Source organism: Pygoscelis adeliae, unplaced genomic scaffold (genome assembly GCF_000699105.1).
Source record: "Pygoscelis adeliae isolate BGI_AS28 unplaced genomic scaffold, ASM69910v1 Scaffold45, whole genome shotgun sequence".
Classification (NCBI taxonomy): domain Eukaryota; kingdom Metazoa; phylum Chordata; class Aves; order Sphenisciformes; family Spheniscidae; genus Pygoscelis; species Pygoscelis adeliae.
This window is the reverse complement of record NW_008825114.1, coordinates 13217883-13237467: the sequence shown is the minus strand read 5'-3', so window position 1 is coordinate 13237467 and position 19585 is coordinate 13217883. Positions and strand designations below refer to the sequence as shown.

At 39.3% G+C, this 19585-nt stretch overlaps 1 protein-coding gene across 1 annotated transcript in view; it reads right to left on the bottom strand.

The window, feature by feature from the left end:
* The window catches only part of NTRK2 (neurotrophic tyrosine kinase, receptor, type 2), a 190387-nt gene that overhangs the window by 160823 nt on the left and 9979 nt on the right, over positions 1-19585 (bottom strand). Inside the window, exons 4-6 of the mRNA XM_009328121.1 lie at positions 17500-17654; positions 4165-4301; positions 750-882 (exon numbers count right to left, since the gene is read on the bottom strand). Of these exons, the coding sequence (XP_009326396.1) occupies positions 750-882; positions 4165-4301; positions 17500-17614 (385 nt within the window). The 5' untranslated portion in view covers positions 17615-17654. The remainder of the gene's footprint in view (positions 1-749; positions 883-4164; positions 4302-17499; positions 17655-19585) is intronic.

Genomic DNA, 19585 nt, shown 5'->3' with positions numbered 1-19585 from the left:
TCCAATTTCAACCTACAAACATACATCTACAGTGATTTTTCTAGTTTACTCTGTCATGAGCACATGCTGAACAAAGTTTGCCATCTACAAAGCGTTCCATTCCCATCTTCAATTAAACAGAGGGTTGCAACTTGTGAAAACATGCTGTCTAGTTCACATAAAATGAATTCAAGCTGGAGCTTAGATCTAAGAAGCCAGTGCCTCTGCACTACGTGTCCCTTCCCCCTTCCTTGGCCTGGACAAGTAACTATATTATTCAAAGCTATGACAAATAAATTTACATCTGGCAGTACGAATGTTGCAAGTGTGTTATTTTTTGAACAAAGCAGTTGTTGCTTTAGATAATAGGAACTTAAACATTGTAGTCTCTTATAATTAATTCTATGAGCCTTTTGATGCCTTCACACTTCTTAATTCCTAAGACAGTGTGTATGTACATGCACATCATTATAAACCTTCCCATGCTGACAGTGCCACTGAGTGTTTTGGTTTTCAGACCTCTACTTACATATCGCTCTAACTGGAAGATAAAGCATTTAGAAATACATTTTTTGCAGAACGCAGGGCTGAAAAAGATAAACACAACAACTGCTGGTTGGGCTACTCCCAGCATTAACTGCAGTAGATAGTTCACATGCCTTAAAAGTTTTTGTTTCAACAACCTGCATGCCCAAAAAATATTTATACCCAAAACAGTTGCTGCCAATGCAGTTTGGCCTCGGGAACTGTATAGAGGCCTGCGTACGTACAGAATACCGTCAGCTCAGCAGAGGCTTGGTCCTCTCCCACAATGTTCTCCGCTACGCAGGAGATCCACAGTCCACTGTCCATGGATGAAACATTCTTTATGGTTAGCGAGGCAGGGTTCTTACTTGTGTCACTCTGCAAGCGATCAGAAAAACAAGTATGTGTCAACTGCAGCATAAAGAACAAAGAAGAGGGAGGGAATCATTGGCCACAGCTAAATGGCATTTTTCATTCTCCCTTCCTTTTAGCTGTATCAGTCCACAATTAATCAAAGCCTTACTTTAGTGTCTTGTCCAAACAGACACAAAACACCTACAGAACCAATTATAACCATCAGTGGCAGTGGATTCAAAGCTCCAAAATCCTGCTACAAACACTGCACTCAACCATTTTTCAGTCCTGTCACTTTCAGTTTCTGCCTTTTCTTTAAACACTTCTTCTCCTCTACACAAATGTTTTTTTCTCTACCCATACCCTTGCTCATGCCTCTCTTCCACTTCATGACTCATTTCTATGGTCTATCCTACTCCCCTTGAACTTTTCCTTCCCGCCTATATTCTGTTCAATCCTTGCTCTACTCTTCCTTTTGTCTCTTTCCTTTACACTTACGAAATCTCTTCCCCTACTGCCTTCTGGGCTCTACTGCACCTTGACAACAATGTGTCTTCTCCCTCCTGGTCATCCAAATTTCTCTTGAAAGCATCTTCTTTACTGAAAGAGTGGTTAAACATTGGAACAGGCTGCCCACAGAAGTGGTTGAGTCCCCATCCCTGGAAGTATTTAAAAGACGTGTAGATGTGGCACTTAAGGACATGGTTTAGTGGGCATGGTGGTGTTGGGTTGATGGTTGGACTCGATGATCTTAGAGGTCTTTTCCAACCTTAATGAGTCTATGATTCTATGATTCTTCTCATGAACCCTTCCACAAGAAATTACATACCTTCTACTACCTAAGCTACTGCCCAAGTACTGTTTTATGTGTTTAAGCACAGGCTAATTAAGGTAAGGATTATGATTCTTAGAAATCCTGATTCTTATGATTCTGAGAAAGCTCAGTGCCCATTTACAGCCTTAAATGCCATATTGAATATGCAGCTATGCAACACTGAATAAAGAAATACGGCTGAGTTACAAAAAAAAAGCAAGCTAGCAAAGCTAGTTGTTAAAGACTCTTGTTTTCTTAAGTCAGGTCCTTCATAACATCTCCAAATAATTACTATTTCCATACTTGAATTTTTTATAAAATGCGAGACTATTTTCTTAAGAAGGAAAGGAACCAAAACACATTCAGAAGATAAACAATAATTAGGATCATTTTTAAAAACTACTTTTGAGGTACTTTTCTTAGTGTACACATACACTTCAGTGCTGCACAGAACGAAAACAAGTAACACACTGCATCTGTAAAACCACAGTAACTTTCAGTGGCAGCCAATGGGGACATGCGGGAACACTCCTGTATACAGTCCTGTGGGACCAGAATTTTGAACCTCGAGATGACACCTGAACTCCACTTAAGTTAAATGTCCCTTTGATTTCAGTGTGACACTGGGGGAGGTGAGTGGAAAAGCAAACACGCCATTACACATTTCTCTATGTGCAGCTCACAGAGGTAAGCAGTGCTCAAAGCTGGACTGAAAGCAGAGGGGCACAATCGCAGGCTCAGGGCTGAAATCTAGAGCAAGAAAAATCTAACCAACATCAGTCGGATTATACATCAGCACAGAAACTGAGAGCATACAGTTAGCTTTGCGGGACTAGAGTTTAGTTTTAACTTTTGTTAATGTCTCTCTGTAAAACAGGAAAGAGAGAGAAAACAGGCAAAAGCAGCATAGGAGGTGAAGAAAAGGGAGGCAGAAACTGAGATATGGAAGTGTCAGAAAGGAAACCAAAAACAACACTCACAGAAAAGGGAAGGATAGTTGTGAATGGCAAATGAGGTTTAAAAGGCGCTCATTCTTCTGCTACTGAAAAGACTACTGTGCTCCATGGCTAAGGTTGTAGCTAGCCTATATTATAAGCCCCTCTGAAATCTCAAGATGAAGTTATGCCAGGACAGAATATTTCTGGAAATCTTGAAGCAAACTGACCATGGCATTTCAAAGATAGGAGGGTTAAAAAATGTGGTGATCTCACTTTCTGAACAGCATCCCACATTTGTTTTGGCTCGTAACTCAGAAAAAGAAAAAAAAAAAAAAAAAAAAAAAAAAAAGAAAAAGAAAAAGAAAAAGAAAAAGAAAAAGAAAAAGAAAAAGAAAAAGAAAAAGAAAAAGAAAAAGAAGAAAAAGAAAAAAGGCACAACTTGGCATAGGTTCCCCAAACTGTTTTAATTTCTTGTTCTTGATGACGACTGATACCTTTGGGTAGTTTTACAGATTAGTGAAAATTTTAAAAATAATACTAGAGCTCTACAGAGCTCTTACTTACGAGAGCTGAAAGACAGGCAAGTCAAATTCTGTACAGGCCTGATATAATGACCTCAAGGAAGAAAGTACAAAGATTACGAGACCCCAGAGGTCCTGTCTCTTCAGCACTACAGGAACAGTTTTGGAACTACACATCCCGCACTTTGTACAGACCAGGAAGCTTTAGGCAGTCTGCACCATCATGAATGTAGGAAAGCCAATGCCGTAAAATTGTAAATAACAGAGGGCCTTGCCCACTGTGTAAATAATTGCAGTTTAAGAGGTCAGCAGCTGCATGTTGAAGATATGCCTATATGCCTGTCCTTATCAACACTTCCATCAGAAAGAACTTAATCATTCTATCTCCAGTGTGCACACAGTCTAAAGTAGGGACACAGAACACAAAGATCTCAGAAAACAAAATTCCCCCTGCCTAGATGATTTTATGGAGGAAACATCTTCATACTTCGTTAAAAAAACTTGCCATTCTTTTTAGTAAAACCTTCACTTCATTTTCCAAGGCTTCCTGTTGTTGTTTTGTTTGTTGAAGGAAAATTAAACAAGCCACAAAATATTTACAATCAAATTCCAACACACCGAACTTTTGGCATGAAAATATAATAAAATTAGAGACACAAAGCTTTTTTCATGCTTAGGGTTGATTAGATTTATTCTCTGTAGGCAGATATCAGTGATAATAAGAAAGCCCTTGTGTTTCAGTACCGTGATCCACATTACTCCCAAAAATTTACAGTACTGTCATTTACAAGTGAACATCCAAAAACCAGAGTACAAAACAGGGTCTCGAGGAACGAATGTCTGTCATTCTCCAAAGTACTGTGGCAGTCACCCTGGACTGAAAGTAACTGAGAAATAAATGTAATCCCAACATTAATTTTTTATTTCATCTTTTTAATAAAAAGTTAACTAAAGCTGGACATGAACCTTCATTCCATCCTTCAGCAGGTATCTCCCCACTCTGAATTGTCACGTATTTGAATATGAAACTTACCTCATGATTTGAAACAAGATTAGTGAGCACCCAGGACACATTAGGGGGTGGCCCGCCAGTAGTATCACAGTACAATGTGATGCTCTTTCCTTCCACCACAGTGATGTTGTAATTGCTTAAGTTTGCTGAGGGCAAGTCTGCGATAGAAACAACAAAAAAAAACCCACATGTATTTGCATTTGACAGAAATAGATACCACTCAATTATAAGCAAGCTGTATAAATGCAAGCAAAAATACCGCTAAATCAAATATTCACTGTGGTCAGTTACTATTGAATCAGGGAGTACAAACAGCATCTTTGGAAACACAGAATCTTTAAGCCACTACATAACATTTTTCTGTGCCTCCTCCGCTTCACATCCTAAGAAAACATTACTGCACGTGGAAATACATTAAGGTAATTATATAGGCAAATGTTTCAGGCGGGCAAACAGAAGTTATCCTAACTTCAGTTTTTAACTTTAAAATTAAAAAAAAAAACTTCCCTTATTCTTTAAAACAGGAAATTTATCTGCCTCTTTGTAACAGCTGCAAAGCACCTCTATTTTCCACAAACTGACATTGTGGTATTCCCCACTGTTCTCCGCAACACTAACAGGAAAATCCCATTAGCTCCCAGTATCACACAAGAAATTGCAGCCTTCCCTCTCATACAAGGACACAGCTCACAGAGAGCAAGGCAAAACCTAGATCTCAAGTACAAAGTGAGGGAAACAGAGCACTGAACAGATCAAACCAGAGGAGAGAAAAGACAACAGCAGACTTAGCTATTGTCCTCAGGAAAGCAGAAAAGCAGTGAGATGGTACCACTCACCAGGAAACAAGCACAGATTTTGCAAGAATCAGGACTCCCCCTCCATCTCACAGAGCTACAAATCACTCTGTATTTCATTCTTCAGCACTCAAAGCAATGGGAGCTTCCCAAAGAGTAAATATATGCCGAATGCTTACAAAACCAGAAGGAATTACAGACCGACCCTCTTCAAAAATAATGCCAGCAATATCAATAAACTTCAGGCACAGAGGACCTCACATTTCATATTTATTTACACAGCAAATAATTATGCAACATGCTAGAAATATCAGATCTTTCTTAAAAGATACTGTGTCATCATTTGGAGCTGCTACACTCTGTAAACAGCCTTGGCCCCCTTTATGAGGCATTTCTCATCAACTGTTCCAGGAAAGTTTTACTTGCAATTTATCATCTCAAATAATGAAGCTTATCTGCTGTGCTGGATATGTATGCATGATCTTGCAGTGACTTTTCTTTTTCTGAAACAACAGTTTTGGGTTTTTTTGTTTCGCTTTTTAGTTAAGGTTACAGTAGTTTCATCGTGGACTTGCGGGTACAGAAGTCTAGCAGAGACTTTTTTGCTTCCGTAAAAAGTCCCATACAAACAATTAACCATCAAATCAGTGTGAACACATTAATAAGTTTGCTAAAACTTCAATAGAAGCTATATGTATTGGAAATCTCCCTTTAAGTTTAATTAGTTCAATAAAATTAAATGAGAGGAAGTAATACCAAAGAGAAGACAAATAATTTTCCAGGCAATGCTTCCTTGCCTAATAAGATTTGAAGATCAGCACGACTATACAATAACTGCTTAGGCAATTCTCCCAGTGCTTTAAGTAGTGCTGTAATACGATTCCCGTTACAGGCATCATGGATTTCTTCTATTATGTTCACTTTATAAATCATATGTTGAAGTTTATTGAGACAGAGCTGGACAGTTTGTACGCGTTGATGCAGTAATCTGTTAGCGAAGGTAGCCATCTGCTCTCGCCTGCTGTGAATTCAAATCTCAGCAGTGTCTGTCAACTAGCTGGGCAGGAAATAAAACTAATCTTAGGGAACATTTGGATATTAATTATGCTGGTTAGGGAACAAGGAGAGAAGTAATGAGATCATTTGCTTTATAAAGTTATACTTCCACACCACCTCTGAAAATTATTCCAACTACTCTTGCCAGACCTGAACGTGCAAAGAGATTAAAGCTCTCCACTTCTTCCTGGCCCTAGTACTTGGAACAAGGGCTACATGACAGATTAGCATTTCACTGTGCAAGCCTGCACAGCTCCTACTAACACATTATTTCACATGAAACCTCTCATGTAAGCAAAAATAAAAACAACTTTGGTCCCTTAGAGCCCTCCTTTAATAGCTGTTAAGTTCTGAGACAACTTCTTCCTGCAGTGTTTGTTTACAGAATAGGCAACTGAAGTTTAACTCCTCTGGTACTGGTTCTGGTTCCTACCCAGAATTAGATCTAGTTCCGTTTATTTGCAAAAGTTTGCACGTGTCATGTTGGTGTTATATCACTGAGGGAAACAGCTACATCATGCTCGTATCCTGCCAGAACATTATACAATAATAGTGCTTGCTATTCTATAGATTCCTAAAGTTACACTAAAAACCAGTTGCAAGACCTGGCAGAAAACATTGCAGCAAAAAAGGATAACTAGAGTAGAATAGAATAGAATAGAATAGAATAGAATAGAATAGAATAGAATAGAACAGAGTAACAGAATAATCACATTATTGTGTGTGATTTCTTCTACTTCCTTTCCCAGTCATAAGAGGTGGGTGGGAAACACATAGAAGAATTGCCTTGGGATTCATTTTTTCTGGTTGGATTTCTTGAGTTAGTGAATTTTAACCGCAAGGTCATTTTGGCTTTTATTTCCAGTGGCACCCACCCTGCTCCACAGCAGAATACACACTAGTTGAGAAGTGGCTCTGTTTGGAAAAAGCAGACAGTAGCGTAAGACCTCGTCTCTAGAAAATGTGACACACTGGACTTACCAATAAAGCAACGTGACTAAGCAGCAAAACCTGCACTGAAAAATAACTGTATTTAAAAAATCACAATGCACCCTAACAGACACATATGCTCAGTATGTATGCTCAGCATAGTGTGAGACCATTTATACGAGTCGGCAGCATTTTGACACCTACACAATTAGGAAGATATCCAACCATGCTGCATTTACTCCTGACTTAATTTGTTACATGCAGGGCTTTAGATGACTATCACTTCTGTTGATACGGATGTACATTTTAAAGGACTTTGTACACAGTAATTGATACAAGCAATCAGAGAACAGGTTCAAATACTTTTGTATACTGCCAGCATAGTAAGTTTAGACTGTAGCATAAGAGCCCATGCAAGGTAGACATGACATCATCTTTCCACAAGTCTCATCTTGCTATCTGTCAGACAGAGATTACCCTGTGCCCCAAAGCTCGAAACACAGTATCTCTTTCAAACTTTGACAGCATTAATTATTGTAATTCTGGATATCAGTAATAAGCCTGCTAGTATACAATTTCTTTCTTAAGTTTGTTATTTTCTTGGCCTTAATAGCCTTCTGCAGCAATGAGTTTCACAGGTGTACTGTCCAGTCTGCATACAAGAGCCATTCCCCTTTACCAGTTCTGAAATGTGTCTGTTCATTCAAATTCATTGAGTGCTCTCCTGTTCTGACGGGACAGAGAAAAGAGAGTTTCTGAATGATCTTCTTCAGACCACTCTGTTTCATTTTGTTTTCTCAAGTCCCCTTTCTTCTCAATAATCTATCCAAACCTTTTCAATCTCTACAAAAATGGGAGGACAGAACCTGCTACTGAGAATTTTAAACTGTAACATAGAGAGTTACGCAGTTCAATAGACAAAAGCGTCCAATAAAATCCACGTGTTTCATTATGTATGGGTGTATAACAGCTATGTTATTTCACCACATACAGAGTATCTGTTCTCATATTCAAATTGGTAACACTTTACTCCCGGGAATAGGCAGCTCTGGATTAGAATAAGCAGTCACTTCCCTCACCCCAGCACAACTGCACACAACAGAGACAAGCAGGAGGAACTCATTTATGTCAGCTGAGTCTCTCCAAATACCATCTCATGCTTTAGAAGGAACAAACTATTTACCTTCACAGACCATCATTAGTGCAAACCGATGGCCCAAGGCCATCGCACAGTGGAAGTGTTAAGCGTCACTAGAGAATGACTCATATCTTCACTGTGCACAGCTGGGACTTCAGCAATCACAAAACCAAATACTTTGGATGAAATTTTCAAAGGTTACTACAGCATTTGGCTACACAACTGTCAATGGAAATCAATAAAAAGAATGCGCCTAAATTCCTTGAGGGCTTTCAAAGTCTTCAGGCTGCTACTTACTACTTTCTACAGAAAACTTACACTGACCTTGGTAGAGCCAGACTGTCAATATATGTCAAAGGAAGGATATGACCTAATTAAGAAATAACTGAGTATTAATACAGACTCTGTAGTCTGTAACTCAACTCTCAGCGTCAAGCTAGCGCTCTAGCCAGTACACTACAGCAACTTTTAGAAGAAGGTGGTCTTATGCAAGGAGAAAAAAATCCACCATTACACCCAAGATGTTGTTTCACTGGTTAACTATCTTCACAGTTACAAAAAATTAGTCACAAAAATGATCAGGGGGATGGAACACCTCTGCTATGAAGAAAGGCTGAGAGAGTTGGGATTGTTCAGCCTAGAGAAGAGAAGGCTCTGGGGAGACCTTATCGCAGCCTATCAGTACTTAAAGGAGGCTTATAAAAAAGATGGCGGCAAACTTTTTAGCAGGGCCTGTTGCGACAGGACAAGGGGGAATGGCTTTAAACTAAAGGGGGTAGATTTAGACTAGATATAAGGAAGGCATTTTTTACGCTGAGGGTGGTGAAACACTGGAACAGGTTGCCCAGAGAGGTGGTGGATGCCCCGTCCCTGGAAACATTCAAGGTCAGGCTGGACGGGGCTCTGAGCAACCTGATCTAGTTGAAGATGTCCCTGCCCATGGCAGGGGGGTTGGACTAGATGACCTTTAAAGGTCCCTTCCAACCCAAACTATTCTATGATTCTATGATTCCAGATTGATTTTTTCAGCTTCAACTTTCATCTGTTCAGTTCTGGGATTTGTTCAGCTGCTCAAAATCCTTCACCAAAAAAATTCTCTCAATATGGTCAATTAGCCTCACTAATACCTAAGAAATGACATGATGAAGAAATGAGCACCTTAGAGAATACCATAAATCCAATATTGCATTCATTTATGCCATCCTTTGCACACCAAGCCCCTGATTTTCATCAGCCTGTCGACAAACTCCCAGGAATCTAGCCATGATGCAGTGTCACTAAATGGTTTTCAATGCAGCCCATGACATCTCTTTTTTACTTGGCACAGTTTTGCAGGTCAACCTGTTCTGTGATAAGAACAAGCAGTTACCAAGAAAAAATTGACAATTTTTTTCTCAAAACAAGTCAACTGCATCTGAATTTTAATGAGGTCATTTTAATCCTTACCTGAAATCCTTAATCATCTTTTTAATAAATATATCAGACCCAGAATGATTAAATTAATACTGAGCCAGCAACCATCTATCAGACTGAACCATGTAAAGGCAGACTACCAGAACCACTGATTCATAAAATATTCCCTGTAATTCTTAAGATACAGTGGCCCAAATCCAGTCTGCTTGCCTTACATAAGATTTGAATACAGCCCAAGGTTCTTGGCTCCCCTTATTTTGCTTTTTCTCTCTAGGGAGAAAACATACAACTAATTACAGCACTACAGTACAGCTCGGTAACACCCATTACTTGTACTGTCTGGAACCTGCAAACAGGATGGTTGACAATGCAATTTGTTAAGAACTGTGCACATGGATCTGCAAATTTCAGAGGTCTTACTGGCTCTGAACAGGTTGTATCAATGTAAGATGTAAGAAAAACAGACTTTTCTTATATCATTCTATTAAAATTCTGCCTTGTTTGAAAATACAGGAATGTTTACAAATTCCAATCGCCTTTTCCTATGGGCTTTTACGGGTTTAAAAAACAAAGCAAAAAACTTCCTAGTAATTCTAGCTAAAAAGCTAGGAGCTGTTGGATATGTAATACACCTCCTGTGTTCCACTTAGCAACTGTCTGCAGCCAACAAGCTCTGAGCCAAATTTCAGCCATGGGCTAAGTGGGCGTGTTTCCACTGAAGTCTGCAGAACGACAGGGCCAAAGATCAGCCTGGCTGCATCTTAAGAGCACTATAAACAGGATACCCCAAAAGTTTACATGCAAAGAAACGTAAATCACTGTTTCCATTTCCTATTGTACCACAACAACAAAATCAAAATGCTCAATACATAGAGGTAATTGCAGAAATCTAAAAGAAGTTACTCCAAGATGACAACCATATTCAATGAAAATAAAAAAATATGTTAGGCAAATAAAATACAGAATTAGCAGAAATGAGGAATATTTAAAAAAATTATCTTCTCTCATATATCTTCTTTTTTCTGGAGCCCAAAGATCACTTTCCTCTCCAGCTACAGGGAAGAGAATCCTGCAACTTCTCATTTCACTGCTCTAACCACCAGGCATTACTTTCTCTTTCTCCACTGTAACTCTGCCATTACGCACAAGAAAACTTGAAATTTCCCTTGGATTAAAATTAATAGTAAAGGCACTAGTCTGAAAGCTATAAGGGGGAAAGAGGAAAAGGAATCCTGGACCATGATCCTTTTCCCCAGCATATTTCCACACTCTGCCCGCTGAGTGTTAATGTAAATTAAAGAAACTGTCCCAGATCAAAACCTCTTCAACTCTTTAGGAGAATACATAGCCATTGAATAGAGCACTGAATAACCACTGAACAGATATGCTCTCCGTGTGGCACAACAAATCTTGACGGGTGTTTTCCACAATGACCATGGTATTTTGCACAGGTCTGACAGGGTTAAGCTAGAATAGTCTCAAATACTCTACAGGTTGGTGGTGAGGACATTATCCCCAAAGTTGTAGGTTAGATTCCTGAACTGAACTTGAATCCAGAGAAGGATGACAAAATCTCCTCCTGTAGCTACTACTTTTTTTTTTAAATATTCAAAAAAAAAAAAAAAAGGAGCAGCTCGTTATGCCCTTTTGAAAGGAAAAGCACAAATTCCTACCGTTGGGAGAGATTGAGTCCAAACGTAGAGGGCTCCTTGCCAAAGCCCTGAGGAGAATCATTCAGACCAGAGTTTAGGACTTTCCCATGCCTTCAGCATTTCCTAATGAGCAGTTGGAAGGCATATGCACACTAAACAAGCTCATTTCGGACCTCTTCTTGCTACATGTGCTTGCTGCTTTCAGCATACCTTCTTAGAAGTCCAACTCTCATTTTCTTACCGCGCCAGATCTGACATTCACAACACCCACCTCGTTAGTCTATGGAGGAACGTCTTCCTGTTGGGAAGCAGAATGAGTGATGTGGCAGCTCACTGAGCCACCCAAGTATTTTAAAATACTGAAAGAAATCTGCCTCCAATCATGACACGCCTGATTGTCACATTCAGCTGGGAACCTTTACAGAAAATAATTAAACAAGTACAGCCTCTACCGGAAGATGATGAGGCTTTAAAGTATGCTTTTCCAGAGCCAATACACCCTTACTTTGCCTTTAAACACTCCATCGCTCTCTGCTTAACTGATATTATCACTAGAAGCAAACTTCTGTAAGTAGAGCCAGCATGTGCCACAGCAAAGACCACAAAACTTGCTAACTCATCTTCACAATTACAGCAACAAACCCAATCTCTGCAGAACTGCCATCCCATCCAGGGCTTCAAAAGCCGTCATGAACACCATGCAGGCAAAAACCACCAATAGCCATGCATCAACACAAATTCACTTGGACAGAGAGCTGTCTTCTGCAGTCAACCTGTACAGAAGCTTTGAAGGTTGCTGCTGACATTTCACACCAGATGAAGGGCTTATGTTTCCACGGTTTACATCAGCTCCTCAACTTCTGCCCAGGGCCTTCCTCTTAAGGTCCCTAGGCCTGACCTGGGTTCTACTAGGAAGGTGCTGAATAAGAAAGGATCTTGCAGCACGTGAATCGTTTAATTGACCTCGTCCCCCGTATTAATATCAACAGTTTGTCTGCAAGAATTTTCAGACTGTATGTTTCTATAGAGGCTATCAACCCCATCAACAGTTCCCTTGCTAGCAGTCTCCTGAAGGTACCCAGCCATGTTTTCTCTCAAATTCCCTGAATGGTTAAGGAAATTAAATTACATCTGGAGAAATTGTTCTTAACTGGTATTTAAGCTTCAGTTTATCCACAACAACTTTCAAAAGAAAACCAAATACATTCAGTGCAGTTGGGCTGAATACAGCAGCCACAAGCTTAACAGATGAACCAAGAGCTAAACAGCCTTTGTAATGCAAGTTAATGAGGCCTAAACCAGCTTATGCAAACCTCTAACAAATGGCTTCTTAGTCACTAAGTGCATGTAATGCAGTTGCAATTCCTGTATCTTTATCTGGGGAATTTCATGTGTGTCCAGAAAATACTGAAAATAACGCCGACCTGTTCAAATATTGCACCATGATAAACATGATCCTGAAACAGGAACATTTTCAGAGAACTACATGAACGACTAAAATGATGGGTTTCACTCTTGATACCAAGTATATCGTATACCAAGCATACAGCTGAAGGGATGCCTTCATGAAATGTCTCCACTTTTAAAGTGAAAAAAGTACTTTCTTTAGACTTCAGAATACACCTGTTTAGTTGTCTGACTTCACCTAGTTACATCGTAAGAGCTAAGAAAGAATACCGCCAGCCAACAGTCAGATAGCTGTTCTCCCTCAGTAGATCAGTGCTCCACGCTTATGCAAATGCGTCAAGTCAAGCATAGAGAGTACCTCTGCAAACCTGCACAATGCACTGAGTTCAGGAACAATACTTGAGTGATCAAAACACATTTCCTTCCCCTAGATAGTGCCTTACTTCTTTCTATTTCTAACCTGCTTTGTATTATAAACCTGCTTCATTCAAGTTAAAGCAGAAATTGAATCAGAATTACAAAACAAAATTCTGCTTTTTTTTTTAAATATGAGACATTCACGTATACCACATACACTCAGCCATGATCATTCACAAGCCCTGATTTACATATCATATGTCTAGACATCTGTATGAAAGTTACTGGTTGCTTCATGGACAGATGAAAGTCTGCATGCTCACAAGGAAGTTATGTACATGTTTTTGAAAATGAGATTCCTGTTGCCTTTTCAAACATCCAGAAATTATTGGTTATTTCCACTTAAAAGCTGAAAAATGAAAATTGTTTTAATTAAGTTTGGAAAATTCTAACTCAACTTGGAGCAACAGTGAAACCCCATTACTGTCAAAACTCTCATAAAAAACATTTTTCATGCAGCCCATGAATACAGATAAGAATTAAAACTCTTACAGAGAAAATAAGAACAGTTTGCCACCATACATCATGCATAACATCTAGTTCTTGAGCCAAAATAAGCAACACAGACTAGTGAACCCATGAATATTCTGAAAGGTAAACACGGAGAATGTTTAAGGCTTTTTTTAAACACACTTCATTCTGCCTGTAATGTTCTCCTTCTGATAGTCTTATCTGTGAAGTCTGGCTGATAATGGAAAGAAATGTCAACACCCACTGGATTATGCCCTTGCTTGTGGTTTTAGACTGCTTGTACTGTGATTGCCCAAGATCTAATGCTTATTTTATTGACTCACTAATACGACAGATCTTTTCTGTAAATTCAAAGAAATAAACACGTCAATCCTTCAGTTTGCCTCTTTACCCCCTTAGAATTTATAACGACCTGCCTCCAGTCTGATAATACCATTTACTTATTTACCTCTAGGACGAAGATCTATCACGAGAAAGAGGCTGAAATGAAGCCAGGTCCAGACCAGTCCATTTGTAGTCATCTCAACAATTGCCTCTAAACATTCATGGCTTTCCCAATGGAGCAAGAAATGGGCAACCCATCTCCTTAGGTTGTAATTCTACATTACGACGATTTCTAAAATTTTGTCAGCCATACACAAGAAGCAGCCCTAAGACCAATACCACAGTACTTCATGCGGAAGGGACGAGACAGACAAAAAATGTTAGAATTCATAAAATCCCACAGTTCTGAGATCAGACAACATTTCCACTGACTGGCTGCATATGTAAACCAACATTCAGTCTGAACATGTTTGTTGTATGTACAATTAGTACATAAGACTCATTTGCTACTTTGTTCAGTAGACTTCAGCTAGCATGCATGACCAATGACAAGAAAGAAAACATCTGCAGAAACAATATATGATAAATAAGCATGCAAAGCTGGGACAGTAAGCAAAACTGAAAGCCAGATCAAGCACCACCAGCACATATAAAACAATCTGATTAACTAAATTGCCCAGAGAAGGCAAAATGCCATTACCAGATTGAGATCCAGAGCAACAAAAAATCTACACCGGACTGCAGAGACAGCTGTAGAAGCCAGGCCTCTCCCCAAAATACCACAAGAAACAAAGACTTCTTTCAGTATCACTGAGTTCAACAACAACAACTGAGTAACTGAATGCCCACCACAGGGAGCAACCAACACCTTAATAACCAGTCCCAAAGACATGGTCTTGCCTCCTTGGCATTCAGTGAGATCCAGGTGATCTGCAGACTGACGGTCTTTTGAGTGACCTTACCCCAGGCATAGGACATGCCTTGCTTCCAAGGACTTAATACACCATTGGCTATCGCTGCCAGAGCTTACAGAAGTAGTAGTAAGAACAAAGTGTTTACTTATTTAATTCTCTTTCTTGATTTTCTAATGCTATTTATCAGGTGGAAACAAAATAAAGAGGATGGCCTTGGTGGTGATGCTGTCCATGTTGTACAGACAACCAGCAAATGCTGTGAAAATGGCAAAACTAAACACCACCATTCCTCTACACAGAAGGCTCTGCTAACACTACTGTGGTAGATGCAACTTGAAAACCTTTGACATAGTAATTAAGTGTGAATTTAAAACTTAAAAGAATCTGACAATTTTCATCATACATAAATACATTTCAAATGCAGTTGAATAACAATTCTGTAAACATCGTAACAATTGATTGACACTTTTAATATTGCAGCTGGAAGGGATCTTCTACATAGTGAGCATACCTGACTTTAAACCTCAAGAAAAGAAATCACAAAGCTGATGGCATCTAAATTGCAACCAGCCTTTAATCAGCACATTAATGAACACTTCCACCATATAAACAATAAGTAAAGTACCACAGAACTTTGCTAATTTTCACATCAATTATCTACAAACCAAAGCCTTATGATGAAGAAACCACAGTGGCCTCTTCCAACTTCCCAGCAAGAGATTTATTAACAGCACACAGTGGCGACACGTCCTATTACCAAGACATTTACCACACATTGTACAGGCCACTTACTATAATATTATGAAGTAATTAATAACACCCGCACACAAAGAAGAGAGCATGTTTGCTTAGTTTCTAAATCAAAAAAAATTAACGAACCAGAGAGATGGGATGATACCATTTCATTAGCAGAGAAAATTAGAATATATTTTATTAATAAAATTCGAAGACCTGCACGTCCAAAAATTTCTCTTGACATCAAAAGGAGCTAAAAAGGTCACGCAGTTCACAGGAAAAAAAGTTCACATATGTCAAAAGCTGAATTCTTCTATTTCAGTTCTACCTATTAGCCTCTCAGAAAATTCTGGAAATTAAATAAACCAGCTTCATCAGTGGGTTTTTTTGAAATTAAGTCTTGCCCTTTTAAACACAGAAAAATATCTGCAGAGATACTGAAAGCAAGAGCCACGCATTGGATCTTTCAGGTGTCTTGCAGAACACAGCCCATGCTCACCAAGATGGTCATTCCTTTTTACCTGGGATTCTCTATTCTGTGCCCAGGAAAAGGCTGTGTCATCATCTTTATTAAAAACTTACGTCCTGCACTGGTTCATTTTGAAAAACATAAATTAAGGGCAAAGACCCACTAAAAGAGAAGAAAAACAAAAAGCAAAAAAAACAAGTATGCAAAGTTTAGTCATATTTGGACCCTGCAAACTAACATAAATAATTTGCAGGCATGTGCTAACATCCACACAGATCTTCAGCAAAATGCACGTTTCCCATATGCAAATTCCACACAGTGCAAATTCCAATCTGAATGTCATATATACTCACGTTTCCTTCTCCTCTTCCTCCTCTAGTTGGAAGTACCACCTTCCCTTGTCATGGCAAGTATTTTAGTCAAGATTTTTTTTTTTTTGATCGCACCAGACACTAGCATCATTTTTGTCGTGAATACACCACCACGACTGGTCCCAGCAGGAAGCTGGGCATGAGACCAACAGCATGATACATGGCCATAAAATGCATTACTGCCATTAAACACTGCAGATGTTGGGTCTGCAGCAGCTCCCCTCCACAGCTGTTCCTCACTGGCAGCTGCTATCAGAGGGTGTCACACCCTCCGTAGGGGCAGTGGAGAAAACGACACCTAATGGGCAAAGGTGGAAGGAGAAAAGGTATCATTTTTGTGTTCCTCCTGCTATTCACCTTCACTTACAGCTTTCCCAGTCCAAATCAGCCCTCCACGAGGATACCCCCGTTCCCTTTCCTTCTTGCCTGCCTGCTGCTGGGCACCCCAGATCCCCACTCTGCAAAGCAAACTCCAGACTCCAGCAGGTCTCGTGTCGTGCCAGAAATACCCAGCCTCTGCCCCTCATACACAGAGGAGGAGAAATCTCTTCTACTAGTGGGTGAAACCTTTCACCAGCTGTCCCAGGAGCACATACAGGCAGCAAAGTTGTATACAAAAAAAGCCTTATTGTTTCGTCATTTTTCCACTATCTCCAGATCTGTATAAGCTAACTGAAAACAGTATGCTGCAAAATGCTACAGATCTAAGTTTCTTATGACTCTTTTGCATAGCCTTTACAAGTGAACTCAGTCAAGTTTTATCTGTGTGAAGAACAGAGCTATTGCTAATTTGTCTCTACTAGCAGGCAGTTGTTCTGAATTTTCTTTCTATGGTCCCAGCACTAGAGTTTGTATTTTTGAAGGAAAATAAAGACTTCACTAACCATAAATACCTGAAAAAAAATTCAAGGAGGTAAAATTTTGTGTCTATTGAGCTTGGAAGCACTACTGTTTAGTTTAACAAAGGCACATGCATTTTATATAATTCTTGTGTGTTATCTATAATTGGTGTTCTGTTTTTCTGCAGCTGAACAGTGGTACATTCTTAAAGGATCAAGCTAAAAAAAAACCTTTACATGAAGCTCCCAGAATTATTCCATGTGGGGTGAAAGACCACTGAGTGGTTAATATCTCCACTGAAACCTTTTCCTTTAGCAGTGCATTTGTCATCCTGATAGGTATCTTGCAAAAACACGTTTGTTTTTGTCACAATGTCACAAATGTCACAACAATTTAGCAGTAATTTTACGTTAAAAGAGTATTACCGCAGTTCGGGACCTTCATATCCAGCAAGGCTGTCCTCTTGTTGTTGTCATCTATGCAATATAAATCCTGAGTTTCTGTGTAAAACTTGGTCTCTTGAAATTTCTTGATCCACATAATTTCACAGGAACACTTGAATGGATTGTCCACCAATATCCTATAGCAAAAAACCCAATTTAGTTAGAATGCAGAATGTGTCATGCACGTAGAAAAAAATAGGGGGCAGGGGGACTCCAAGCACTCAGCTGGGTGAAAGTAGAAGTTGAACCCTTTAGTTAAGAAGGATAAGGAAAGCAACCTTAGTAACCTCAGTGCAATGCAAGCTGCAAGTGGATAATGGTTTCCATGTAGAGAATGAAGCTCTCTCTCTTTGCACCAAGAATCCAGACTGCCATAGATCGGAGAGATCACACAGGGGGCTCAACTACTATCTCCAATTCACTGGTGTAAATCACGAGCACATGGAGAACTAGACTTTTCATCAAGCTCCATTCCATTTCATAACAGTCATGCAGACATCAGAATTCCTCTCTTCTACACTTGACTCTCTGCTTAGCTAATGCAGAAAGATCACGCCAGAAATGGTTTACTGCTGTGAGGTGGTAAATTCTTTATAGAGTCAAACAGTCATGGATTATAGGCAAGCTCTAAAAAACTCTAATCATAAAACAGGATTTTACCTAACCTTCAAAATTCACCCGCTACAACACTCTAGAAAATTTCACAGTAAAACCCTAGGTAATGTCATGAAGAAACACTAACTGAAAAAATGGCCCTGAAACAGAAATGTATCATCTAGCTATATGGTATGCTGCATGGAATTTAAACCACAGGTTAACAAACTTACCAAATTCTAGTTTTAAAATTTAATAAAACTACACAACAATGTAATGCAATAACGCCCAAGTAAAATATGAACAGAAACATCCCAGTATCTATGTAAGAAGTGACCCAGTGTTACTTTTTCTCCTACAGGCATAGCTGAGATCCAATAAAGCATGTGCAAGTGACTGTTTAAGGCAACTCATTACAAGGAGAACAATTGTTCTTAACAAAATTTCACAGGTATTTTCGATGTACAGAAACAAAATTCAAGTTGCTCACAGAATCTATGCTCATAAATGCTTCCTGAGGACATGAAGTGTGCAAATCATGAAAAACTCAGTTTATCAGAGCTGTAACCTGTTCCCTCAAAAGCCATCTGCAGTTCTTTGAGGATTAACAGCTGCAGGGATCATTCTCGTAAGTCTCTGAAGGAGAAATTTGTATTCACAGAAGTCATCTGCTGGGCTTTAACACCACCACAGCATGGACAAGAATTGCTTGTGCAAGACAGAGTATGAACATTAGGATCCCTTGGGTCAAAACCTACAACATGCATTTTCAAAACAGCAAGATTTACTTCCCATCTTCTGTTTCATCATACAACTTCCCTGTAAAAGAGAAATTCCCCTTGGCCAGTGGTTGAGCAGTCCTTTTTTTCCACTGTTTTATTTTATGTTAAACCCACCAAGGGAGTTAGGCACATCATAGGCAGCATGCTGGATACAGGCATGATGGCCTTCCACATACACTTGTGTGAAAAAAAATCTGACCCAGTGAAAGCAAATTACGTGTCTTCATCTTGTTTGCTCTAATTTTACAGCTGCAGATACGGTTTGTTCTAAAAGAAGCAGCCTTTCAAAGCGGCATCTCCTGCTCTATAATACCTGGTGAATATCTCCTACTTCACCCTATCCTGAACTTTTCATCCCTTTATGTTTTGATTTACAAGAGTGCTAACAACAGGACACTTGTTTGTCAGATTTAGAGGAAGCTCCTCAAAAGCTATTTATGGTATCATTCTCCTCTCAGATGCCCCTTCAAATATTCTTCCTTCTCTCCTCTTTCTGATTTTCCACCTATGTATTAGCCACTTATCAATAGAATTGTTCAACTGATACTAATATTATCACTGTTTTTCCTCCCTTCAGGCTCTGCTTTTTGCCCCCCACTTTCTTTCCCTCACTTCCCCCATATCTGTTTATCTCACTTCATCGCAATCTCTATTTGCGTACCTTTAGTTCTTCTATCCCTACACTCCAACTC